General features: G+C 49.9%; 2 protein-coding genes across 7 annotated transcripts; one reads left to right on the top strand and one right to left on the bottom strand.

Annotated features, from left to right (window-relative positions):
- Positions 1-25: 25 nt before the first annotated feature.
- Positions 26-22,983, top strand: EIF2B1 (eukaryotic translation initiation factor 2B subunit alpha). 6 transcript variants are annotated; one of them, XR_006195193.1, is made up of 11 exons: positions 26-142; positions 1,175-1,276; positions 2,796-2,932; positions 3,034-3,150; positions 4,826-4,938; positions 5,693-5,761; positions 6,969-7,044; positions 8,324-8,449; positions 9,203-9,413; positions 16,559-16,940; positions 22,696-22,750. XR_006195193.1 is itself a non-coding variant. In XM_042910336.1 (10 exons), the coding sequence occupies exons 1-9, from the start codon at positions 130-132 to the stop codon at positions 9,365-9,367; spliced, it is 918 nt and encodes a 305-aa protein (XP_042766270.1). In that variant the 5' UTR covers positions 26-129; the 3' UTR covers positions 9,368-9,413; positions 22,696-22,783. The 6 variants fall into 6 exon arrangements, 5 of the variants coding, with proteins under 5 accessions (XP_042766270.1, XP_042766269.1, XP_042766268.1 ...); XM_042910336.1 differs by lacking the exon at positions 16,559-16,940 and having other exon boundaries at positions 22,696-22,783; XM_042910335.1 differs by lacking the exons at positions 16,559-16,940; positions 22,696-22,750 and adding an exon at positions 15,233-15,492.
- Positions 10,371-24,361, bottom strand: DDX55 (DEAD-box helicase 55). The gene is made up of 14 exons (XM_042910331.1): positions 24,216-24,361; positions 21,422-21,472; positions 21,241-21,327; positions 20,316-20,407; positions 20,174-20,236; positions 17,794-17,943; positions 17,071-17,260; positions 15,397-15,479; positions 14,549-14,680; positions 13,701-13,793; positions 12,959-13,073; positions 12,355-12,523; positions 11,253-11,545; positions 10,371-11,073 (listed from the first exon to the last, which is right to left on the bottom strand). Exons 1-14 carry the CDS (start codon positions 24,321-24,323, stop codon positions 10,897-10,899), a joined length of 1,803 nt encoding a protein of 600 aa, XP_042766265.1. The 5' UTR covers positions 24,324-24,361; the 3' UTR covers positions 10,371-10,896.
- Between the last annotated feature and the right edge of the window lie 660 nt (positions 24,362-25,021).

Genomic DNA, 25,021 nt, shown 5'->3' on the forward strand with positions numbered 1-25,021 from the left:
CGGAAGTGGAGTGTGGAGTCGGGCTGCGCGCTGACCGTGTCTGCGCGTGCGAGCCACACCGGTCGGGGGACGCTTCCCGGCAGCGCGGGCGGCCCCGGTCCCCTCGGGCTCCGCGGTCCGGAGGGCACCATGGACGACAAGGGTAAGTCGGGCAGGGCCGGGGCCTGCTGGGCTTAAAGCGGAGCCACGCAGGGGTCCCTCCACCTCGCACGCCCAGGCTGCGCTCTGCGAGAAGTCCCTTTGCAAGCTTAGGCTGCTCGTCTGGATGCGCTGCTTCTAGTGGCAACTAAATCACTCTCGCGGCCCCTGTATCCAGGGGCTGGGTCCCCAGGGTATCCGAGGCCTTCCTCTCCCAACAGTTTCCAGTGCCCTCCTCCGAAAAAGGGACACTTGGGCCAGAGGTGCAGGTCTCGACCCCAGTCTTGATTTCTTCATGTGTAAAATATAAGATTTCCTTCTTTATTGGATCTAGTACTGGATTTTTTTAATGTTTATTTATTTTCTTGAGAGAGAGACAGAGCGTGAGCAGGGGAAGGGCAGAGAGAGAGGGACACACAGAATCCGAAGCAGGCTCCGGGCTCTGAGCTGTCAGCACAGAGCCGGGTGCAGGGCTGGAACTCAACAGTGAGATCATGACCGGAGCGGAAGTCCCACGCTTCACCCACTGAGCCACCAGGCGCCCCTGGAATTTTTTTGAAAGGCATATTTGATGTGCAGGTCTAGTGGTTATCAAGGTGTTTTACTAAGTGAGGTACAAGAGGAAACTAACATGTATGATACTTATCATTTAAGAAAATAAGGGGGGGATGGACCTCTACATATACATGTATATATGTAAGCAGGTGAACAGGCTTGAATTAGCATAGACTGTCTGGAGACTTTGACTCTGGGATTCTCCCACGATGTGGAGTCCAGGTTAAGAGGGAGGATGACCTTCCACTATCATTTGGTGGTGCTTCAATTTTATGCCGTTATGAACGGATAGCTTTCTCAAAACGAGAAAGAGAGCTTGTAAATACTAAAGTGTATTCCCATCAACATTTATAATGCCCCTGAAGCCAAACATCCTGAAAAGAAAGTCTTTTGAGAATTAGTTTGCTTCTAAGTGAAAACCTCTCTGCTCTTACATCCTGCTAAATGAGTTTGATGAATTGCTTTTTTTGTCCCTTCCCAGAGCTAATTGAATATTTTAAGTCCCAGATGAAGGAAGATCCTGACATGGCCTCAGCAGTAGCCGCCATCCGGACTTTGCTGGAATTCTTGAAGAGAGATAAAGGTGAAGAGGGTCGGATTCGAACACTTTGGGTGTTGGGAAAGTCTTGTAATGACTGTTAGAAGGGTAGAAAGTGAAAATGTGTGTGGCCTTCATAAGGTGATGCAGCTTCAAGCTCAGCTTCTCCTTCATTTCAGTCTTCATTTTAACATTTATTTAGAGAGAGAGAGAGAGAGAGAGAGAGAGAGAGAGAAGGAGAGTGGGGGAGGGGGGCGGGGGGGAGGGGCAGAGAGAGAGGGAGACACAGAATCTGAAGCAAGTTCCAGGCTCCAGGCTGTCAGCACAGAGCCCGATGCGGGGCTCAAACTCATGAGGCTTGAGATCATGACCTGAGCCAGAGTCGGACACTTAACTGACTGAGCCACCCAGGCTCCCCTCAGTCTTCCTTTTAACCTGGAGAGAGCCCTCCAGTCATCATTAAATGGGTCCCCTTTCAGAAGTGAGATGAACTTTGAATCAAGAGTGACCATGTTTTTTGTTTGTTTGTTTCTAATATAGTTATTTATTTTGAAAGGGGGTGGGGGCCGAGGGAGGAGAGAAAAGCCCAAGCAGATGCTACACCACCAGCGTGGAGCCCAATGCGGGCCTTGAACCCATGAACTCTGAGATCATGACATAAGCCGAAATTAGACGCTTCACTGAACCACCCAGGCTCTCCAAGAGTGACCATGTTGTAACAAGTCAACCATGAAGCTTAAATTATAGCAATAGCTCAGCTTTATAAGTGTTTATTGAGTTTCTGTCATGTGCCAGAATTTGTGCAGTTGCTACAAAGAATGCTACAGAATAAATTTTAGTATGAGTGTCACTCATTGTGATCACCTAATTCAGGCATCCTACATGTAAGTTTCTTGGTATAACATGATATCTTGTATAAGCAAAGTAACAACAATAAAGTGCCTTCTTCCGTGTGAAGGGCTGGCCTAGAGACGTGTGTCTAAGATGACCTCTGGAGTCTTCCCGTTGTACCTGCAGTAACACGCAAACACCTAAGCCCTGCCTGAACCGCCTCGCACACCTCATCTGCCACGTCTGCTTACTTTCCTTCCAGGCCATCCCTCACTAGACTGTGCTTCAGCCCTGGCGGCCTCTCTCTGTCCTGTCAAGTTTGTCCCCATCTCAGGGTCTTTGTGGTTAGAGTCTGCACCTGTAACCTTTCCTGCTGGCTCTTTATGTGGCTGGATCTTTTCTTACTCAGGTCTCAGTTTCAGTGGCCTCCATTCCAGGGGCCATCCCTCTTAGCTCTTTCCAAAGTAGCCCCACCTTTCTCATCATTCTGCTTTTCTCTGTCCTTGTTGGGTCTGTAACTTGTGTGTTTCTTTGTGTGTTTGTTTACCGTCTGCCTCTTCCACTAGAGAGGGAGTCCCATCAGAGCAGGGACCCTGTCCGTCTGCTCACCGATGTGTTTCTAGCATACGGGATGTGTTCGGGAAACACTGGTTGAATAAGTGAATGAATCACAGACACACCAAGGGGCTGTGATACTTAAACGAACATCGCCTTCCTCGTGTGATCAATCCAGGGGAGACCATCCAGGGCCTGAGAGCAAACCTCACCAGTGCCATAGAAACCCTGTGTGGCGTGGACTCCTCTGTGGCCGTGTCCTCAGGCGGGGAGCTCTTCCTACGCTTTATTAGCCTCACCTCCTTGGAATACTCGGTAAGCACTGCCCTCCTTGGGTTACCTTTCTCCTTCTTTGTTTGGCTGCAAATACTCTCCTGGATCTTGCCCTTCCCCTCATTCTGCTCCTTTTTTCCCAGGATTACTCTAAATGTAAAAAGATCATGATTGAGCGGGGAGAACTTTTTCTCAGGAGAATATCCCTATCGAGAAGTAAAATTGCAGATCTGTGCCATACTTTCATCAAAGATGGGGCGGTGAGTAGATTTCCGTGGTGTGTGGTAATTGGGAGCAAGGATCTTGGAGTTAGACTCCTGGGGTAACATCCCTCCGTGCCACTTACTTGCTGTCTCACCTTGGACAAGTTACTTAACCTCTCTGTGCTGCAGTTTTCTCATGTTAAATAAAGGTAGTAACAGCACCTACCTCAGCAGGCTGTTGTGGGAGGAGGTACTGAGATGATCGAAGGACTCTGTACTATGCCTGGCACACAGCAAGCACTACACAAATGTGTAAATGTGGTTACAGAGGCCGTCCTGTTAAACAGGTGGAGAAAAACCCTGGGAGAGCACGGATGATTCTTTGATTTTAATAGGATGTCTCGCCAAAGAAGCATTTTCATTACTGGATGTGTACTAAATCAAAATTCAGTCCACACATAACAGCTCTTGGCACTGGGTCATCCTGATGTGAAGGTGAAGGTGAAGGTTAGCACTAGCTTGCGATAATGTCCGTGAGTTCGTTTCCAGTGCTGTTTCAGAGACACAGAGCTGCCAAGTATAGGTTGAGTGAGGACAGGAGCTGCAGGTTAAGCCAGTCCCCGGCAAAGGGGCAGTAAAACTTTGAGGACGTCTCTCCCACGGCGTCCCTCTTCTGCCAGCCAAGCCTCCACGGACCATAAAATCATTTACTTGCATTTTGACTCTGAAATCTTGTCCTCGGTTTTATTATCCCCTTCCCAACCTTTGAAGTGTGTTATTCAGTAAACGATGTAATAGCAGCGAGTAGAGCTTGTACAAACGCCGGTTGCAAACAAAGCCGCTTTTGCTCGAGTGGAGGCAAGATTACGACTGCCTCTCGCTGAGGCCTTCTCCTCCCGCCAGACTGCCCCCCGCACTCAGTATTCGGCAGGTTTCGTTTGCTCTGGTGTGTTGGAAGGTGTGATACCCACCTGCATCCGTGCTGATTTAGACTAAATTCAGAGCAGAGCTGCCCACATTTCACTTTGCGGATGAACCACCTGGGGATCTTACTCAATGCAGATTCTGATTCAGTAGGTCTTGGGGGGCTGAGAAGCTCTATTTCTTACAGGCTCTCAGGAGGCCCAGAAAAGAGCTACGGTGCTATATCCTTCCCTTTCGCATATACAGAACCGTGTAGTCTGTTGCCTAGAACACAGGTTAAGCGAGCGTCTGTACATTGTATCCGGTCCACAAATGGGTTGTGTTTACCCCAAGTAGTATCTATAAACTAAAAAAAATTAGCCAACGCTTAAGTCTTGGATTTTCAAGAAAAATCGATGATCTGGCAACAGGAGGCCCGTTGTGACCCCGTTGGAGCTTGGTCTCTCCTCTTTGCCGCTGGCCCCACCCAAGCATGTCTTCATGCGACCTGCCTGGTGCCTGCGGGCCTGAGTGTGCAAACCGAGCCTTAGAAATGGGAAAACCGGCCCAAAGGAACTTAACAGAACCTTCAGATAGAAAGACTTGTGTCTTGTGAGCCACACACGGAGGCTCCACCCTCCCGCACTTGCTGTGGCAAGAGAGGGCCCACGATACATGTGCCATCAAAGATCTCCTCTCCACCTACAGTTGACTTGTGGGAAAGGGTACAGGGAAGCCTCAGGGTGCCTGGAACGTGCATTAGAGGGGCAGAGAGCGTGGGTGATCACTGCAGAGCTTGCCCTTTTGACAGAGCTTTCTCGGTCCACAGCGAATATTAACTCACGCCTACTCCAGAGTGGTCCTGAGAGTTTTGGAGGCAGCAGTGGCGGCTAAGAAGCGTTTCAAGGTGTACATTACAGAGTCACAGCCTGATTTATCAGGGCAAGTATCGTTCCATTTGGTTATGTGCCGAGCAGTCTTTTTTCTTTTTTTTTTTTTTTTTAGTGTTTATTTATTTTGGGAGAGAGAGAGAAAATCCCAAGCAGGCTCCACACCGTGAGCACAAAGCCCGACAGAGGGCTCGAACTCATGAACTGTGAGATCGTGACCTGAGCCGAAGTCAAGAGTTGGATGTTTAACAACTGAGCCACCGATGGGCCCCTAGCAGTCACTTTAAAGAGCAAACTGAGGATTCACACCCGTGTAGGAAGACCCAGAACACGCCCCCCCGCCGTATGCCAGTTAGTCAGCATTGCCTTCGCCTGTGCCTGTTCCTTGTCCCTGAGGGAAAATCCTGTGAAATTGCAGTCGGCCATGGTACGGGATCCAGGGTTTTTATTTAGTAGTCAGATCAAAGGAACAGCAACCAAATACGTCTGCGGAAAGATTTGTATCAAGGAGTAGATGATTCACATCTCTCTCCAGAAGATAATTAGAGGAAAAACTTAGTCCTTTTTTTCTGCATTTGTATCTCCTACTCAGAGTCCCCAAGAATGTAGTATTTGTAAAACATACTTTCTTCTAAAGAACCCAAATTCTTGTTTCCTTAGTCCAGAATCTTGGGATGTGCCCCTTAATCCGTGAATATGAGCGGCGTTTCAAGTCAATGTGATGTGTTGTCCAAATTAAGTGATTCATCATACGCACTATGGGACTTTCTTGGACTCTCTAATGTTCTCAAAATGTCATTTTCCAGTAAGAAAATGGCCAAAGCTCTCTGCCACCTCAACGTCCCTGTCACTGTGGTCCTAGATGCTGCTGTTGGGTAAGTTCCTGTCTTCCTGACCACAGTTACTTTTCCTCACCCACCCTCGGGGTTGGCTTGGAGCAGGGTTTCCTGATTGAAGGTTTGCGTCCCATTCATAAAACTGCATTGGGCAATGTGCTGCTTCTGAATTGATGGCTGCATGAGACCAGCAAGTTCATGATAAAGTCTTGATAGTACATGCAGAAGACAGAGCTGTAGAAAGTTGTGGAGAGTGGGAGTCGCTTATGTAGTCTTAGGGTGCACTTTAAGAACAAGGTGCAAAGGTTGGGTTAAGGCCAGCACACGTAATCAGTGCTCCCTCTTCAGCAGGGGTAGGCTGTCCTCAGTGGCCCTCGGGGCTTCTTTGACTTACCCGTGCAACTTCACTTTTAAAACTAAGGACACATTCTGAGCACTGACAGGGTACCTCACAAAAGAAAACAGGACTGATAATCTCTTGGAAAGAAAACACATAAGGCAGATGGTTAAGGCAATTAAGAATGCGTTCAAAGTAAGCATTTTGAAGAACTGTACATAATTGTTCATTGTCAAAGATAAATTGACCTTCACCCTACCTGAAAGGGTTTTTTTTATAAATTTTTTTTTCATTTAAAAAACTTTTTTTTTAACGTTTATTTCTTTTTGAGAGAGAGAGAGAGAACGCAAGCAGGGGAGGGGCAGAGAGAGAGAGGGAGACCCAGAATCGGAAGCAGGCTCCAGGCTCTGCGCTGTCCCCGACGTGGGGCTCGAACTCCCGAGCCGTGAGATCATGACCTGAGCTGAAGACTGAGGCTTAACCGAGCGAGCCACCCAGGCGCCCCAGAAAGATTCTTGAATTACATAACCTTTTCTTCCAATTTCAGACCACCACAGATTTTAAAATTGTTGTTCTGTTCGTATTGAATTAGATCAGAAAATCGAGTGGCGCACACATAGTGAGAATCAGTCCTGGGTCAGTTACCGCCCCCATACGTGTATGTGCGCTGGGTGGCAGCGTGCGGTGCACGTTTTACCGTGGGGGGTGTGATCACGGCGGGTTTCCACGCCCCGTGGTGGCAGAACTAGTAAGAGTGCCAAGGGTGTGTCTCGGGCGAGGTGCTCTTCTGAAGAAAGTTGTTATGAGAGGGGCTTAGTGTGCTGAAAATGGAATATTAATGTCGGTAGGTGAGGATGCTAACAGCAGCCAAGAAAATAGAGCAATTATTTTTTTTTTTCATTTCTTCAGCTACATCATGGAGAAAGCGGATCTTGTCATAGTTGGCGCTGAAGGGGTTGTTGAAAACGGGGGCATCATTAACAAGGTGAGAACATCGCTTCTCCACGGTTCCTTGCTCCGGGCTTGGAGAGGTCGCCAACCTACCTGCTGGCGGCATCGGGTGTTACGGTTCCCTCATCCAGTCCTGTTTAGCCTGCAGACTTGACCATTGCATCAGACGGTTTCCCGGTCCCCCGGGGCCACTGGAGCGGCCAGAGTTTGGTCACCTGTCTTTGATCTTTGTAAACCATGAGAATGCAGTTCATCTTTTCTCAGAACATGTTTTAATTGGAATTGGGTTTGGCTGCTTGTTTTCCAATTGGGCATATTGGACATCGGTGTAGCGTGGTGGTAACATTTCTCTATCCGTTGCTTAACATGGAAGGATTTCATAATTTGTTCCACGCGCTGTGTGGTGAAACATATGGGACATAAAGGTTTCACGCGTACGGCTTGGAGGCGTGGCCTCACTTGGCGTGATGTTTTCCAAGCGTCTGTATTGTAGCGGGTGTCAGCGCTTCGTCCTCCTTCACGGCTGCGTAACGTCCCGTCGGTGCGCAGACCACGTTTGCTTATCCACCTGTTCACGTCCACTTGAGTTGTCTCTACGTTTCAGCTCTTGGGAATAATGTCACTACGAACGCGGGTGCACAATCATCCGTTTGAGTTCCTGTTTTCAGTTCCGTCCGGTACATACCTACGATGGAATTTCCGGGTCATACGGTAATTCTCCGTTCAGCTTCTCGAGGACCCACCAGACTCTTCACGGCAGCCGCGCCATTTCGCCTTCTCCTCCGCAACGTGCAAGGATTCCAGCTTCTCTCCGTCCTTGCCAACACTTGTGTTTTGTTTTTTTATTCTAGCCGCCCCAGTGGGCGTGAAGTAGCATCTCATGGTGGTTTTGACTTGTGTTTGCCTAAGGACTGAAGACCTTGAGCATCTTTGGGGTGTGCGTCTGACTCTTTGTGCATCTTTGGAGACATGTCTATGTTGTCGTCTTTTTCTTTCTTTTAACACTTATTTTTGAGAGAGAGCGTGCATGAGTCGGGGAGGGGGATAGAGAGAGGGGGACAGAGGATCTGAGGCAGGCTCTGCACTGACAGCAGAGAGCCCTACACGGGGCTCGAACCCACAAAGCACGAGATCGTGACCTGCGCCAAAGTCGGACACTCGGCCGACGGAGCCACTCACGGGCCCCTATGCTGTCATCTTTGTTTAAAAGATCTTTAATTCCAAAGCCAGAATTACATGCATTATGTAATATATCACACACCTCCAAATGTGCCATAAGATCTCATCCTTCTACGTTTTCTCTGACTCTCCAGATTGGAACCAATCAGATGGCCGTGTGCGCCAAAGCACAGAACAAGCCTTTTTATGTGGTTGCAGAAAGTTTCAAGTTTGTACGGCTCTTCCCGCTAAACCAGCAAGATGTCCCAGATAAGTTTAAGGCAAGAGTTTGTTGTTGTTGTTGTTGTTGTTGTTGTTGTTGTTGTTTTTACCTATTTGAAGGGGTATCTGAGTCTAAGCTGAAACCTTTGGGGAAAAAGCACTGTAAGAGTGTTTCCGTAAGCTACTGTCCTCCCGTCACATTCTCCGACACCTCGGATGCAAAGATCAGTTGTTGGTTGAACTCAGAGTCAGAGAGATCCGTTTGTCCCCAGAATTTCTGTCTCTCGGTCTCTCTGACACACGTGAAGGGGCTGTAAGGAGGCAGGGAGAGCGGATGGTTGAGTCCAGGCTCGGCTCCCGTCTCCACCACTTACAACCACGTGACCTGGGGCACATGCTCTCGTTTTCCGCCCTGAACTTCAGTTACCTGTGAAACGAGATGCAAGTGCCATCTGGCAGCGTTACGACAGTTGGGAGGTGACCCAGGAGAAAAGCTCAGCACGTGCTGGGCACAAAGTAAGGTCTGTGTAAACGGTGTGAGTTGTTATCTCGAGAGGTTTCGAGAAATGAAGCCAGCACCCCCAGTGAGGGCAGACGCGGTTTGGGTTTTCGTTAGATGAGGCTGGTGGCCAGTAGGCCGCCCCCTCTGGCTCACCCCTGCAACTCCGCCCTCCTCACCAGGGCGCTGCGCAGCCGGCTTCTCGCGTTTTCGGGGCGTCCTTCAGACGGTAGCGCACCGGCTGCTCGGCCACACCCACGCCGGTTCTGAGCCCCTCGTGGGGGAGACCGACGCACGCTTTCTCTCTCCTCAGTATAAGGCAGATACCCTGAAGTCTCTGCAGACCGAACAGGATCTCAAAGAGGAGCACCCGTGGGTGGACTACACGCCTCCTTCCTTGATAACACTGCTCTTTACAGACCTGGGGGTGTTGACACCCTCAGCGGTCAGCGACGAGCTCATCAAGTTGTATCTGTGACCGCTGGACCCTTCCCTGCTGGCACAGCTGAGGCACTTGGGGCGGGGTGAGTAGCCTCTTGACCCCTTGGTGAGTCGGGCAGAAACTACGTCTTTAAGATTTTATGTGTAAGTAATCTCTACACCCAACGTGGGGCTCGAACTCACAACTCCAAGACCAGGAGTGGTGTGCCCCACCAACTGAGCCTGCCAGGCACCCCTAAAACGGAATTTTTTTTTTTTTTTTGGTGAAGACTTATAGACTAAAGACCTAAAACTTCAAGAATTGTTTATTCATTTCAGCCCCATCTAAAATGTGTTCATAGTTCCCGTAAAACCCAACCTGAATTGCGCTCGTGGTTTCCAGGCACCTTCCAGAAATACAAATTAGATTACTGGCTACTTATCCAGTGAAAGACCTGCCCAAGCCCACCTCCCTTCTTCCCTGCACTCCAGACTGATTTGCTATAAGCATCAAAGAGATGCAGGCCTTCCTGTGCAGCCAGGCGCCCCTTCAGGAACTAACAGCTGCCCGGGACACACATGACGTACGGCGCCTCGTGAGAAAGGCTAGAAACCGTGTTCAGTTCCCATCAGGCTTCCAGCGGTGAACACGAGCCAGGGATTGCCATCCCCTCGTCGGTCTGGGGGCAGACAGAATGGAAACCAGCAAGAGAACCCGAGGAAGGCAGAAACGGCATTTAGCAGGAGCATCCTATATGGCTCATCACGTATGAAGACCTTCCAGAACGTTTAGAAGCTGAAATTCTGCATCTGTGAAAGATGTGAATCTCCTTTAGATGTTGTTTGTGCCTGAACAGCTTTTTAAAATTGTACTTGGGGACAAATCGAGCATCTTTTCAAATAAATTCTATGAAGGGTTTTGAGACGGTGTTGCATCAGTACTGAGAGCTACCCGAGGCCCAAAGGTCCTGGCCATCTCGGTGAGGCCTCTGCAGCTTCAGTCACACACCCAAGACAGTCAGATGGAAGGAAATAATTTATTCAACACGAGTCATATTTTTTTCCCAGATTAGGATTTGCTTCTTTAGTTTTTCAGATACTCCCCCATAAAACAGCGGTGAGGACTATTCTTTGAAATTAACCCCAGCAACATCAGCAACCCCATGCCGGTGTTTTGTACAACCCCTGAAAGAGATAACGAAAGTCCAGGGGAAAGGACACCCAGGAAGCTCAGATGCCCGAAAACACTAAGGAACCTTAAAAAGCCAAAAATCAAGTCTACCTCAGTATCTTTGTTAGAAAGTTAAGTATAAAATAGCCACAGAAAAATGAGCTTTAATTTATAGGCGACCCATCAAAATAAATATTGACATCTGTTATTTACACTCCCAACAGTTACGCTCTTCCGTTACACTTAAAGGCCGGTGTGGTTTTAATACAACATCCACGAGTGTAAAACCCCCCGCCCCCCAAGTCTGAACAGCTTTCTTGGATGTGAAGTTCCGACACGTAGCGAAAGCAGATGTGAGCCGTGCCGGGCCCACTGGCCGCATTCCCTGCACTCTCCCACGCTCCCCAAAGCCGGGGTCAGCAGTCAGGTTCCCAGGCGGGGATCCCCACGTCTGCTGTGGTGACTGTTCTCTTGCCGCTCGCCAACAACCCCTTCTCAAACTCTTCTTCAGTAATCTTGCCTTTCTTAAACTTTCTCAAGAGCCTCGTGTCATTAAGAAGTTCCTCCATGTCCTCGTCTTCGATATCAGAACCCTAAGGATAGAGACCAACAAACCACCAAATTCCTCAGCAACGTGTTCCCACCAGCAACAACACACTCTCACCCAACTCACAACAGGACAGAAGGACACAATTCCTACTAAAGGACATTATTTTGATAAAATTCATTCAGAATTCTCAGCTGGGTGTTTGAGACAGAAAACACACCGTACCTCTTCCCTCTTCCTTTTTTCATTTATTTTCTTCTTCTTCTCCTTTTTGGCCTTCTGCTTTGACCAAGCTTTATTTTTTATGAATTTTTTTCTCCCTTCATTTTCTCTTTTCTCTTTTCTCTGTTGCTCTAGTAGCTTCTGCCTTTGCTTCTCTCTGATTTTATCTTTGAATGGAATGGTGTCTGTATTAACATCTGCAGGCACAAAATCTGGAAACTGCTTTCCTCTCAGTTCTGGCATCTTGGGCATCCTCAGCAGGGCAAACCCTCGAGCAAGACTAGCAAAATCAAGATCTAATTAAACCAAAATATCAGAGTTAGCACACCCAAAATAGGATTGATTATAAGCACCAACCTAAGGAAGATGCCTAACAATGCAACTGGTTTAGTTTTTTTGGGTTTTTTTTAATGTTTTTATTTATTTTTGAGAGAGAGAGGCAGAGCACAAGCAGGGGAGGGGCAGAGAGAGGGAGACACAGAATCTGAAGCAGGTTCCAGGCTCTGAGCTGTTAGCACGGAGCCCAACATGGGGCTTGAACTCGTGCACCACAAGATCATGACCTGAGCTGAAGTCAAACGCTTAACCAACTGAGCCACCCAGGCACCCCCAATGTAACTGTTTTCTATCCAAATGATCTAAGGGGTCCATTTTAATTAGGATTAAAGTTACAGTTTTAGCGGAAAGGAATATTCAGCAGCCAGTTTATTCTGTCTAGCAAACCCTAGGAAGACTTCCTTTTGTTTCTTTTTAACTTTTTTCAATGTTTATTTTTGAGAGACAGAGCACGAGTGGGGGAGGGGCAGAGATAGAGGGAACACAGAATCTGAAGCAGGCTCCAGGCTCTGAGCTGTTAGCACAGAGCCCAACGCCGGGCTCAAACTCAAAAACTGCAAGATCGTGACCTGAGCCAAAGTCGGATGTTTAACCGACGGAGCCACCCAGGCGCCCCAGAAAACTTCCTTTTAAATGTTCAGAAAATATTAACCCTGTATATGCCTAAAGGTTTGTGTAAAACAAAGCAATTTCACATTTGTAATACTTGTGAGACCATCACATTTGTAATAATGCTGAAGGAGACACAATTAAGTGCAGTCCAACTTACCCTTTAATCTGAAGATGAGGCCGCATTCGTGCTTGGCATATGCCTGGACGTAGGACACAAAGGCTTTCATGCCCTTTTCAAACACGGCTCTGTCAGCCAGGGCCATGGACTTGAGCTTTGGAAGGAGGTCTCCTGTGTTTTTCTGGAGTTGCATCTCCTGCAGGGGGCACTGCACACAGACAACATGCTCACCTCCTCTGGCTGGGATCCCCTCACCCCCATCAGAGCCAGTGCCAATAAAGCCAGAGGCAAAACAATTCATGGTAATCTTTAATCAGAGGCCTAGAAGCCCAAATTCGCAAGTGTTTTATTCGGTCTGAAATTTTGTAAAGAAAACTTTAAAATCGATTTTACATAACAATCCTGATTTCTGGTGGAAAGCATCCAACACTAGGTCTGTGTTCAGCTGGAGCCGAGCAGTGTGTGCCATCCTAACGGAGGGTGGTGCCGCCCCACAGCCTTTAAGCCAGCCAGGTCCCTGCACTCACGTCACCAGGCTTGCCACCCCTAAGCTAAGTTCCGGACCACGTGCCCAAAAACAAATTTACTAGGCATCCATCCCGTCACTGTCACTGGGCATTGTATATGGAAAAAGACCACTTACTTTTTGGTTAATTTCAAGGAAACTGACGTATGACTCTTCCATGGGAAGGAGGAACACGAGCGCACTGCCACCGTGGCCGATGCGGGCTGTGCGGCCACAGCGATGCACAAAGGCACTGTGAACACAGGGTGGGAACGTGATCACCAAGTGAGAACGGCAGGGTGCAGGCACAGGGCCGCCAGACCCCACGGCTCAGTCCCAACCCTACCCCTCGCCAGTGTCAGAAATACCAGAGCTGGCAGTTAAACAGACTGCAAACCAGACAGGATTCTGTAAGGATCCTGTAAGGACAGGATTTCTGTGAACTAGAAAACTGTTGCACTTACGCCCAGCTGATGATACAGTCCTAGTAGAAAATTGGGAGGCAAAAGTAGAAAAGAGAACCAGAGGCCTTATGTAAGCCCTCCACCAAGAAGTAACAACTATTATGGCTCAGGAGTTCTGTTCACCCGCATTTTTCTATGTTTGGGAGAAAAACTGAAACTTTCACATGCAGTGTTAAGTATTATTTTCCTTTAAACATTCTATCACGTCCATTCATGCAAGAACTTTAAAAAGTATGTGAAAATAACCTGAAATGCTGCATAATATGGCATCACTATTTGACATGCCAGTGACGGTTCACCTGTTCGCCCGTTTTTGCCATTTAAAGCAACATTCTGATGAACATCATTATGTGTATCTTCCTCGGGATTCGTGGGGCCCGATTCCCCAGAGAGGGTAACATTCTGTCACACTGTACCTTGCGCTGCTGGGAGGGTCGTACTGCAAAACCCAGTTTACTTCAGGAATATCTATTCCTCGGGCCATGACATCTGTGCACACTAAAATCCCACTAGAAAATGAGAAAACACTGTTCTGAGTAAGGAGATCACCATCAGTCTGTACTGGCCTTGATGATGACAGGGACAGTAACACACAGGTTCCCGAATCTCTCACAGAAGCATTTGGTAACAACATTTTGACTTTTTCTTCCTCCTAAGAATATCTAGGAATTCACAAATTCCCAACCAAAACAGGAGGGAGGGAGGGAGGAGACAGTGAAAGGATTTTTGATTAGCATACTTTTATTTGAAAAGAAAAACCTGCTGAGTGTAATCCTGAAGTGCAACAGTCCGTTCTCTCTCTCTCTGCCTAGAAGAGTACTGTTAACAACACAACCGGGAAAAAACAAAAACCAGCCAGGAGGCTCAATGGTTAAGAAAAGCAGCAAAATGTTACTTATACACACAGAGTCAATTACGGTGACCAAGAGATGCGAGTGTCCCCCATGCAGTCACCCAAGGACAACCCACGAGGCTTCAGTGAATAGCTCCCATCCGCTCTCCACCCGCCCGAGTTATGAGAACCCATGGCCGGGTGCCGGGCCATACACCGGGGAATCCAGGAGGGCACACAACACTCAGGTCCCTGTTCTTACAGAGCTAAGACACCTCACGGGCAAGCTCGTGATACCTAAGGAGGTCAGTGCAGCACAGCATGACGGGTCAGGACGAGGACAGGGGCCCTGGGCTACACAGGGCAGAAGAGAGGATCCCAGGCCAAGAGAACAGCCCCAGCCGAGGGTGACCTCCGCGGCAGCTAACCCACCTTTGCAATTTGCGGAACTCCATGAAGATCTTGTTACGCTTATGTTTCATCTTCCCGTGAATGCACATGATCTTCACACCCTTCACCAGGGATTCCAGGGCCTTTCCATAGTATTCCACACAGGCGCAGGTGCTGCGGGAGGGGAGACCGGGCTCAGCGTCGTCGACCACCCGGGGCCGGGAGGGAGGCGGCAAGCAATCCCAATCCCTTTTGGGAGAATGGCTACCAGCATCATCCACATTGAGCTCTAAATCCGAAACCCTCTGGAGTTCTGACACCGAAACAAACCCCACCGTGGCAGACCCTGAGCTGGCCGCTCCAACGCCAGTCCCAGCAGCCACCTCCTCCCTCCCCGCCCTCTAACAAACTGGGACAGCTGCACACTCAGTTCCCCTGCCTCTCGAGGTGAGCGGCTGCCGAGGGGCCCACCTTCGGCCCATAAAATGAAAGCCCGAGTCAGCTAGGGAGGAGGGGATTCTAAGAAAGCTTGGATGTGAAGGATACCCTTCCACCTTCCTCTGCCTTTCCTCCTCTATCCGCTTTCAGGGCACGCAGGACAGCGGACAGGACAGTGACGGACAGACAGAACAAAAGGCCAGGACGGTTGCAGAAACACTGACCTCGACACTCCAGAGATCTAACCCAGTGTCGGGACCTGCCTAACCTCTGGACTTCTTTCTACAGGAGAAAAATAATGCCTCCTGTTCGAGCCACAAAAGTTGGGTTTTCAGCTATTTGCGGCCAAAAACATTCCTGAGAGAATTCCAAACCTTAGAGCTACATGTACCTAAATATTCTGGATGTGACTGAGCCCCAGATTCTCCCACCACAGCATCCAGAAGGATTACCTGAAGAAAATCAGGTGCTTTTCCTGCTTATGGTTTCGAAGAAAATGTACCAGCTGGTTAAATTTCTCATCTGCCTTACATACCTGCAAAATAAGAAGGAAAACCAATAAAATAAAAACAAATTTATTGACAATAATAACCTCCATAGCTATTTCCAGTTTCAGCCTTAAATGTTAAGGACTCTTGATTTCCTCCATGAATAGAACACACTTCTATCAGTATGTTAATCAGCCTACCGAGCTCAGAATAGATATCAGTATGCGCTGCTGACACATATAAGTCACAAGGTCGTGTAACTGAGAGACATAGTCATCTAACGCAATCATCCCCAGGGGCACCTGGCTGGCTCAGTGGGTACAGCATGCGACTCTTGATCTCAGGGTTGTGAGTTGAAGCCCCACGTTGGGTGTAGGGATTACTTACAAAAATCTTTTAATGCAGTTGTCCCCAAATCCCAGCATACAGACAGGGATCACACCAGCTATAAGACCATCTCCAGAGAAGATTTTTTTTTTTTTAAGTAAGCTCTACGCCCAACAATGTGGCTTTAACTCATAACCCCGAGATCAAGAGCTGCACACTCTACCGACTGAGCCAGCCAGGTACCCCTTTAGGGTACAGTGTTTTTTTAGTGTTTACTTATTTTGAGAGAGACAGACAGACACGGTGAGTGTGAGCGGGGGAGGGGCAGAAAGACAGGAAGAAAGAGAATCCCGAGCAGGTTCTGTGCTTTCAGCGCGTTGCCCGCCGCAAGGACCCCGTGCGATCATGACCTGAGCCAAAATCAAGAGTCAGACGCTTAACTGACTGAGCCACTCAAGTGCCCTCAGGGTAGATTTTTGTTAGTGCAGATTCTTGGGCACAGCATACAGATTCAGTGGGTCTAGGACTGGACGTAAGAATCCCTATTATTTAAGAGCCCCCAAGAGATTCTGATATATCCCCGCGTTCAGAAATCACGGCTCTAAGATGAACACAGGTTTCCAGAAGGAATGTACAAAACTGGAAAGACCACCATGGAGACAGACTCCAGTCTCTCTTAACATAATCGAGCGCTCCATGCAGGCCCCTAAATTAGAGACATTTAAACCCATCTGTACGCATCCCCCCTATTTTTATGAAAACCAAATCCTCAGTTTGGCGTTTCTCCTCACACACTCAGGTACCTCGACATGCAGCCACGGAAGTGAACACGAGCTGGCAGAATGCGGCGCCAGCCACAGTGGGTGCCCAAAGCTACCGTTTATTGATAGTTACTTGTACTGAGCACTGGCCGAATAACCTTCATCTGTACTGATAATAAATCCATCCTCGCCACAACCTGTGACGTGGGTAGCGCTGCAGCCTCCCTGGTACGGTAAGCGCATCTAGTCTCGTGAGTGAGGGCAAAGCCAAGATGTGCAACTGGCCGGCCTTGCCCTGGCACCCATCCTGACCACACGCCACAGAACCTACGGACCACGCCCTCTGCCTGGGAAAGGCCGGCCTCCTGACTTGACCAGCCCGGCCCAGAAACGCCAGCAGTGAGGATCACCCCCCACCTGGTGAGCCTGCCTGATTTCAACCCCACCTTCCGGGCAGTTGCCCTAGAGGCAGTGCCACGAAGTACCTTAGACCCCAGGCAGCATTAGGACTGAACTGCAGGAATCAGTAAGGAGAACGCCCAGTGCGCACCATGTAGTAGTTCTTCAGGCGGGAAGGAGTTTTCTGGGTGCTGCTGGCCGCCACGCCCTTCTCCTTCACCGAGATCCGCACGGGGTTCCGGAGCCCCGCTCTCACCAGGCTCTCCACCTCCTGTGTCTGAGTGGCGGAGAAAAGGCCTGTTCTCCTCTGCTTTGGCAAAAACTCCAGGATGGTATTTATGCTAAAAAAGAGGGCTCAAACTCAACCCCTCGTTTATCAGCATAATCAACAACACCACTTGATAACACTAAACATATTTTAAGACAGGAAGAGAAAGCATTACAGTGTTCACAGTAGACATTACCAGGGGATGAGACTATACCCTCATTTTTTTCAAGTTTTCTCCAATACGAACACATAATTATACTGCTATCAAGTGGAGCAGTTAAAAGGAGAGAACAAAGACAAAACTTTTGAGACTAAAAACCATTAAATCGTACATCTGAAATAGGTGAATTGTAGAACAGATGAATCATATCCCAAAAATGCTGTTTAAAACACACGCATGAACTTTCAAAGAAATCACGAAGGAAAATGCATCTTAAGTAGAACTGGAATTTCAGCTGTGTGGCAGACTCTGAAGGATCAAACCACCTAATAATCTGAAATTCAGAGGAGGCCGATAAAGGCAGTCACAGGGTGGTAAAGGAATTCCAATTTGCTCTCCTTTTCGCCCAGTATCGCCCGAAGCCAACGAAGCCCACAGTCCGGTACCTTGCCTCAAACCCCATGTCCAGAAGTCTGTCTGCCTCATCCAACACCAGGACGTCGAGGGACCTCACACAGCTGGCCAAATCCAAGCCCTCTGCCTTCCTCCGGAACATGTCCTCCAAACGGCCTGGAGTGGCCACAATGATGTTCCCACTTTGAAAACACAGTAATGTTTACCACACTCTCTGGATCTTGGGAATATCTGTGATCCCAAATCCCAAGCGTTATATACCCCCCCTCAGAAGTCGTGGAAGTTCCAGGGAAGGGAGGTGAGGCCCTGAGAGGGAGGACAGGGCTCAGAGCAGCAAAGCTTGGGGCCGTGAGGGAGGCAGTGAGGGAGACAGATCAGGTTCAGAGCCAAAACCCAGGGCGGGGTCAGCAGAGGCCAGCCCATCGGCCACATCGGGCCTGTACCTGTTTTTGTGACGCCTCGCTGGCACACAGCATGCCTATCCCTTCACGTATCGTCTCTGGTGGCTTTCACGCCACAAGAGTGGAGCTGAATACTTGTGACAAACCCCGTGGTCCACAAACCTAAAATATTTACCCTCTGTTCCTTTACATAAAAGGTCTGCTGACCCATTACCTAAAACAAGTTATTCAACCACTTTCAGCCTCAGCTAACTCATCTATAAAATGAGAATTTTAACAGAATTAGAACTTTATGTAAAGATCACAACCTCAGACGAAAGGCCAAATGCAGCCCCAACCTTTCTGACCTGCAAGAAGTCTTTTTGGTTTTTTGTGTGTGTGTTTTTTAAGATTTTATTTTTAAGTAATATCCACACCCAACATGGGAATTCGAACCCACAACCCTAAGATCAAGAGTTGCAGGCTCCACCAACTAAGCCAGCCAGGCACCCAAAGAAGTTTGTTGTTGTTTTTAATGTGAATCACATGCCATTGGTTAACAAAGTCTGGAGCCAACATGTAAGAATCTGGAATTCCACATTGTGTTTTTTTAATTCAAAATCTGGTAATACTTGAGCCCAGATTCCTGCAAGGCAACTATCAGCTAGCGACGAGCACTCAAGCGTGTACTGGGCAGTTCCTACCAGTCCCCACCCCAACCCTTTCACACGCTGATATTATCCTCTGACCCCTGCAGGAACTTGACTCTGTGACCCCTACTGAAAACCATCTCGTGGTATAGCTCGACAGAAGCAGTTCCTCGTCATTAAGATTCTCGAACAAACTGGCCACAAAACCTACCACTGCTCATTATAAACCTTATTCATGGTGGGACTGAAAAAGATTCAAAGGGCTGATGGCCACCACGTACTCAAACATTCATCTGTTCATTAAACACCTGTGTGTGCTCAGCACTGTGCTAGGCTCTAAAGATGCAATGCTGACCTCCAGAGCCTGGCCGGGGACTCGGGGAGCCTGGCCCATGCAGTGGCCTAGAAGAAAGCCGGGTCTGTGCAGCAGCAAGCGCATGGGAAGGCGGTGGCAGTGGAGAATGGTGGCCTCGCAAGCCCCTTACAAACATTAGAATCCTGCCTAAGGGCCAGAAGCCATTAAAGAGTTTTCAGTGAGTCGCATGATCAGACAGGCATTCTGAAAAGGCCACTTCGGTTGCTCTGTGGAGAGTGGATTATAAGAAGGCAAGAGTAGAAACACAGAGCAGAAACGCACTGCAAGAGCCCAGGAGACAAGGTGGTTTAGATCAGAGCGGGAGATGTGGCGAGCGAGAAAAGCAAAGGGTTAGAGATGTGTGCTCTGGAGAGAAAATGCAAAGGATCCGGTGATGGTTACTGGGTGGGGAGGTGACGGAGGGGACAGTGAGGCAGGAAGGCCAACTCCCAGACCTTCGGAGAAGCGTGGGGGGGGGGGGGGGGTGGGGGGACAGATGACCGTGGGAGAAGCGCAAGGGGGACAGGTGACCGTGGGAGAAGCGCAGGGGGGACAGGTGACCGGGAAACTCCAGGTGAGGTGCAGGTTTGGGGATAAAAAGCACCCATTTTAGACACGTTTGCAACAGCTGGGAGATGCCCAGGAGACGCCAGGCAGAGAAGAGGCTGCACGTCTGGGCTCAGGGCAAGGTCAGTGACCACCAAGGGTGGGATGACACCACTTAGAGAGCCCACAGTGAGAACAAGGGCCCGACGTCCCATAGAGCCGGCCTGGGGAGAGTAGGGGCCATACCCTGACCTCGCTTCTCCTCTGCAGGGGTAAGACTCACTGAAAGGGAAAGGCTCATCCGGGCCTTATGGGAAGGAGCCAGCAGGCAAAATGGGAGGTTGGCCCGAAGAATGAAACTTTTGGGGGAGAGGGAGCTGCTGACGGAAGTGCTCCCAGTTAGGCCCAGACCATGCATGGCTTCCTCTTGGGTTCAATGCCAAAAACAAGCAAGAAAAGGAGCAGAAGCAAGCAAACTTACCCTTGCTCCTTAAACCTTTCAACATCTTCTCCAGGATTCCTGCCTCCGATCCAGAGAATCTGGCTAAAACAAGAAACAGGTCTTTGAGCAGGTCAGGCAAAATAACCGCCCATGGCGGACGGGGACGCTGCATCCAACTTACCTGAACTGTGGGAAGGGCTTCGTGAAATGCGCCAGGACCTCGTCTATCTGAATAGCCAGCTCTCGCGTCGGTGTGATGATTAAGGCTCCCACCTGCCCAGGTGGGGGGAAAGGACACAATCAGCAGTGCCCAGGGTCACACAGCTGAACACACACGCCAGGACCCTCCACTTCACAGAGCAGGGTCCCCAGAGGAACAGCATTTCCCGGGCTTCTTCAGCATCCGGTCAATTACTGCTCTGAATTACAGTCAGTTCGCAACATTCACAGCACGGACTTAGCAAACACTGAGACGCTGCTCCTGGGGGAAAGGCACGGTTATATGGTCGTGTTTTGTCAATCAGTACATAAGCTGGTTGTACGCGTGTTTCTGTTTAAAGACACCTCAAATAAGAGATAGTTGGTTTACCAACACTGAATTCACAGCCAGCAGCACCGGAACTCGTGCCTGAAGGAAGCTGCTCTAACACAGGTACTTTCTCCAGAAGGGCCATCCCAGCCTTCTTGTGCCCAGGAACACTCGACAGTGCTTTGGCGCCATGCCTGAGGCCGTCTTAAACATTCAAATCACCAGCAAAAATGCAAAAATCACAGCAGTAAATAGACTGGGAGAAAGACATCTCTGGATAGTCTGAGAGCTGAAACAAGGCGGCGGAGCGTTGCCCCGCTCAGACTCAGCTGGGAACCTGCACATCACGTGATGCAGATTTTTTGCTGCTCTGCACAAATTCATGAATGAGCAAGAAAACAGTGAAGTACTGATTTGGGCAGCCACAAATAAATCTTAACAGGCAGGCAAATTCACAAATCCAGAATCTGCAAATAAAGAAGACGGATCTCCTTTCTCTTCAACCTTCTGGCCAGCTTCTCGCAACCGTGAACTCTACGATGACCGAGTGAAAAACGAGCCACATGGCTATCCTCACCTGATGCTTTTTTAACTTCTCTTCCCTTCTCAGAAGAATCTCCAGGATGGGAATGACAAAAGCGAGTGTTTTGCCACTACCCGTGACCTGCCAAAGAGGGAGGAAGTTTGGTTGGCTTTTCCTCACGGTTCATGCTGGAGGGAAAACGGGAGGGCGGGCTGCATTTGCACAAGGTACTTACCGCCTCTGCAGCGACATCTTTATTTCTCATGAACAGAGGGATGGTTGCAGACTGGAGAGAGAGATGCAAAGCACCGGTTAGAGAATGCCAGCCTCCACGGAGGTGGCCAAAAGCCCTAGGAACCCAGCAGGTGGCCGGCGTCACACTGGACCCCACCACGATGCAGGCTCTCAGCAGAGTCCCCACAGGCACCCCAGCGGGGCTGGCTCAGAGGCAACACAGCAGCGGCGTCTACACAGACAGCGTGGAGGGGACAGCAAGCGGAGCTGGGATTCGGGAGTCCTGGATTCTAGCCCTGCCTCACCTCCTTTCCTCTCTGGACCAGGAAGGGTTTGAAGACACTGAGTTTCAGGGTCCCTTCCAGCTCTCAGGTCAAAAAACCAACAACGGTTCAAATCAACCCTCTCACGTGAAACACCACAGAGAACCTCTAGGTTTTGTGAGAAACCTCGTCCTGTGGTTTCAGCAACCAGTGGCCAAACCCAAAGCCCTCAGCTTTGAGGTCATCCCCTCCGGGACTCCACTCCTGGTCCCCAGGGCCTGAGCTTACCCATCACAGCACACGCAGGACTTTTCTAATGACCTCTGTGAAAGGGGTTCTCAACCCGGATGATTCCCATGCCCTCGGGGAACATTTGGCAATACCTGGAGACATTTCTGGTTGTCAAAACCCAGAGACAGGAGGGCGCACTACTGGCATCTAGTGGGCAGAGGCCAGGGAGGCTGTTAAACAGCCGACAAGGCCCACGACGGTTCCCCACAACAAAGAATTAGCCAGTCTAAATATCAGTGGTGCCGAGACTGAGAAACTGCTCTAGACTACTGACGTCCAGAAGAAACATGATGCGACCCACATACACGGTTTCTAATTTCCTGGTAGGCACAAAACGAAAACGAAATACGTAAAATGAATTTTACTAATATATTTTATGTAACCCAATAGATCCAAACTAGTGTCACTTCAACATGTAATGAATATTTTACCTTTTCTTAAATTTATCTTGAGAGGGAGAGAGAGCACGAGCGAGGGAGGGGCAGAAAGACAGAGCGGGGGAGAAAGAATCCCAAGCAGGCTCCACACCTAGCACAGAGCCAGACCTGGGGCTCAATCCCCCAACCCTGGGATCATGACCTGAGCAGATATCAAGAGTCAGACACTTAACCGAGTGAGGCACCCAGGCACCCCCGTAATGAGTATTTCAAAAATTAATTAATGAGATATGTGCCATTCGTTTTTCATGCCAAGTCTTCAAAATCCGTTGTACTTTTTACAGCTGGAGCACCTCTCAGTTTGGACTCACCGTATTTCGAGTGTTCAACAGCCACATGCGTCTACTGACTAGCACAGACCCTGATCATCACCACTGATGGCAGAGACGGAGTCTACATTCCCAAGGCTGGGTGCACAGCACTCCCAAGCTTTATCTCCAGCTTTCCTGACATCGTTCCCAAGGATCTTATGGACAGCTCGACTCAGTATTTCAAAACAAAACTCGTCAATTTCCTTCGGAACCGGGCTACCTCTCCCAACCCTCCTCATCTCAATAAACGGTACCACCATCCACCGAGTACTGAAGACAAAACCCTCAGACACCTTCTAGATTCCTGTCTTTTGTCATCCCTATGTCTGGTCCAACAAACCCAAAGCTATCTCAAATTTCACTTCTCGACATCCACGGCTTCCTCTCTACTCCAAGCCACCATCCTCTCTCACGTGACACTGGCCCCCTGGCCTCTTTGCTCTCTGGTCCACTCCCTGCACAGCAGTCACCTCCCTTCCCTTCCTACCTAGCTTCCCATTAGGATGGCTTCCTATGCACTTAAACATAATACAGACTCTTCCAAGACCCTGCACAACGTAGACCCTGCTTTGCTCGTCTCTTGCAGCACTTCCGATGCCCCAGCCAAATGCCTTCTTTCTGTACCTCCCAGGCCAAGTCTAGCCCCAGGGCATTTGCATCTCTTGCCGCCCCCAATCACCCCACAGCCAGCTCCTTCTCAATTATTCAGGTATCTGCTCAGTGACACCTTCAGAGAGGCCCTCTCTCACACTCCACCTTTCCTCCTATCCTGTACTTCATTGTCACTGTTACATCAGTGTGTTTTTGTCCCTTAGTAACACTTTCCACCAACTCAAACGCCTTTATTCTTCTACTCCTTTCTCCCTCCCCTGCGTAAGAAAATAAGGCCCATGACTGGAGAACAACACAGCAAAATCCCCAGAGCCTAGAAAAGTACCTGATACATAGTAGTAAGTCCTCAATAAATCCTTCTTTGAGTAAATAAATAAATTGGGCCAGGACCCTTCACTTAGTCCACAAAATAACAACGGCAGGTAGTATTTACTGAGCTCCCATAATGTGCCCGACACCGTCCTGTGTTAAGTCCCACAACGACCGTATGAGACAGGTAATTACTTGCCTCGTTTTACAGAGAAGGAAAAAAGCACAAAAGCATAGAGAGGTTAGGTCACCTGCCCCGGATCTCACAGCTAGAGGGGGCGGGGCCGGGATGCAGCAGGCACTTGGGCCCCGGCACTCGAAGGACGGAGGAGGGTAGGGCCCTGGCACAGGTGCGCTGCCGCCCCTGCCTGCCAGGGTCATTAACCAGCTCGGCAGCCCCCGAGTGTGGACCGCCTGTCGCCCCAAGGGCGACGGGTCCAAGACGCGAGACCTAAAGCTCACACCCACCGGCCGCGTCCGACTACCGGGGGGCCTGGCCCGCTCAGAGCCTCCCTTTCCCCGTCTGCCCCCGGCACACGGAGGACCCTTCTCCGCCCGGCAGCACCGGGTACCTGCACCGGCGTCATGTACGGGAAGCCCAGCTCCCGCAGCGCACCCAGCACCCGCGGGTGCAGCCGCATCGGCAGCGACTCCCAGGAGCCCTCCGTCACGTGCTCCATAGCGCGCGCCCGGCCGCCGCCGCCGCCGCCGCCGCTGCCGCCGGGATGCCGCCTGGGCGCCGCCAGCGAGCACTTCCGCTTCCGGAAGCCCTCGGGACGGCCGGGAACCGAACTCCGGCAGCAAAGTTCCGGAGGGTGGGGAAAGAGCCCTCGCGGCCGGAGGCTGGAAAGCTGACCGCCGGAGAGTGGAGGCGGGACCAGGTCCCGAGTTGTACTGTCCGTCCCGCGCAGCCACCTGGGCTCGGGCGCCTTCCCACCGCGAGCAGGCGTTTCTGCGGCGGCTTTTCGGCGGGAGGGATTCTGCTCCGGTTCGCTCACTTTCTGCGCCCGTCGGAGGCCGGTGGCAGCGCCACACCGCGTCCTGGCCAAAGGACAAGTGGGTCTGGAGGGACTGGACGGAAATGCACCCCAGCCCCGGAGACCCAGGTTAAAAGGTATGCAAGATAGATAGGGTTGATGGTGGGGACCCGATGCCTGGTACAATAAACGTTGGTTTACTTCCGAGAAAGTGAAAGCCCCAAAGGAGAACATTATCTTCCCATTCCCTGGTTCACCATTGGCTGCGGCCACTCACTCGTCCACGCACACATTCATTTGGCAAGCTTTTACCAACCACCTGTTACATGCTGGGCCCTGTCAACACATAGCTGTCCCTGCTCCGTGCATGGCTTGCTCCCTTACATCCAGCAGGTCTTCAC

This window comes from Panthera leo, chromosome D3 (genome assembly GCF_018350215.1).
Source record: "Panthera leo isolate Ple1 chromosome D3, P.leo_Ple1_pat1.1, whole genome shotgun sequence".
In the NCBI taxonomy this organism is placed as follows: Eukaryota; Metazoa; Chordata; class Mammalia; order Carnivora; family Felidae; genus Panthera; species Panthera leo.

Bases quoted from the DNA above. Each gene is read 5' to 3' on its own strand.
- EIF2B1 (XM_042910336.1), top strand. The intron at 4,939-5,692 runs GCAAGTATCGTT...GTCATTTTCCAG, and splicing joins TCACAGCCTGATTTATCAGG to TAAGAAAATGGCCAAAGCTC. The intron at 8,450-9,202 runs GCAAGAGTTTGT...CTCTCTCCTCAG, and splicing joins ATGTCCCAGATAAGTTTAAG to TATAAGGCAGATACCCTGAA.
- DDX55 (XM_042910331.1), bottom strand. From the start codon at position 24,323: ATGGAGCACGTGACGGAGGGCTCCTGGGAGTCGCTGCCGATGCGGCTG. The intron at 21,473-24,215 runs GTACCCGGTGCT...CTCTCTCTCCAG, and splicing joins CGTACATGACGCCGGTGCAG to TCTGCAACCATCCCTCTGTT. The intron at 13,074-13,700 runs GTACAGTGTGAC...CTGTGTTCACAG, and splicing joins GACCCTCCCAGCAGCGCAAG to TGCCTTTGTGCATCGCTGTG.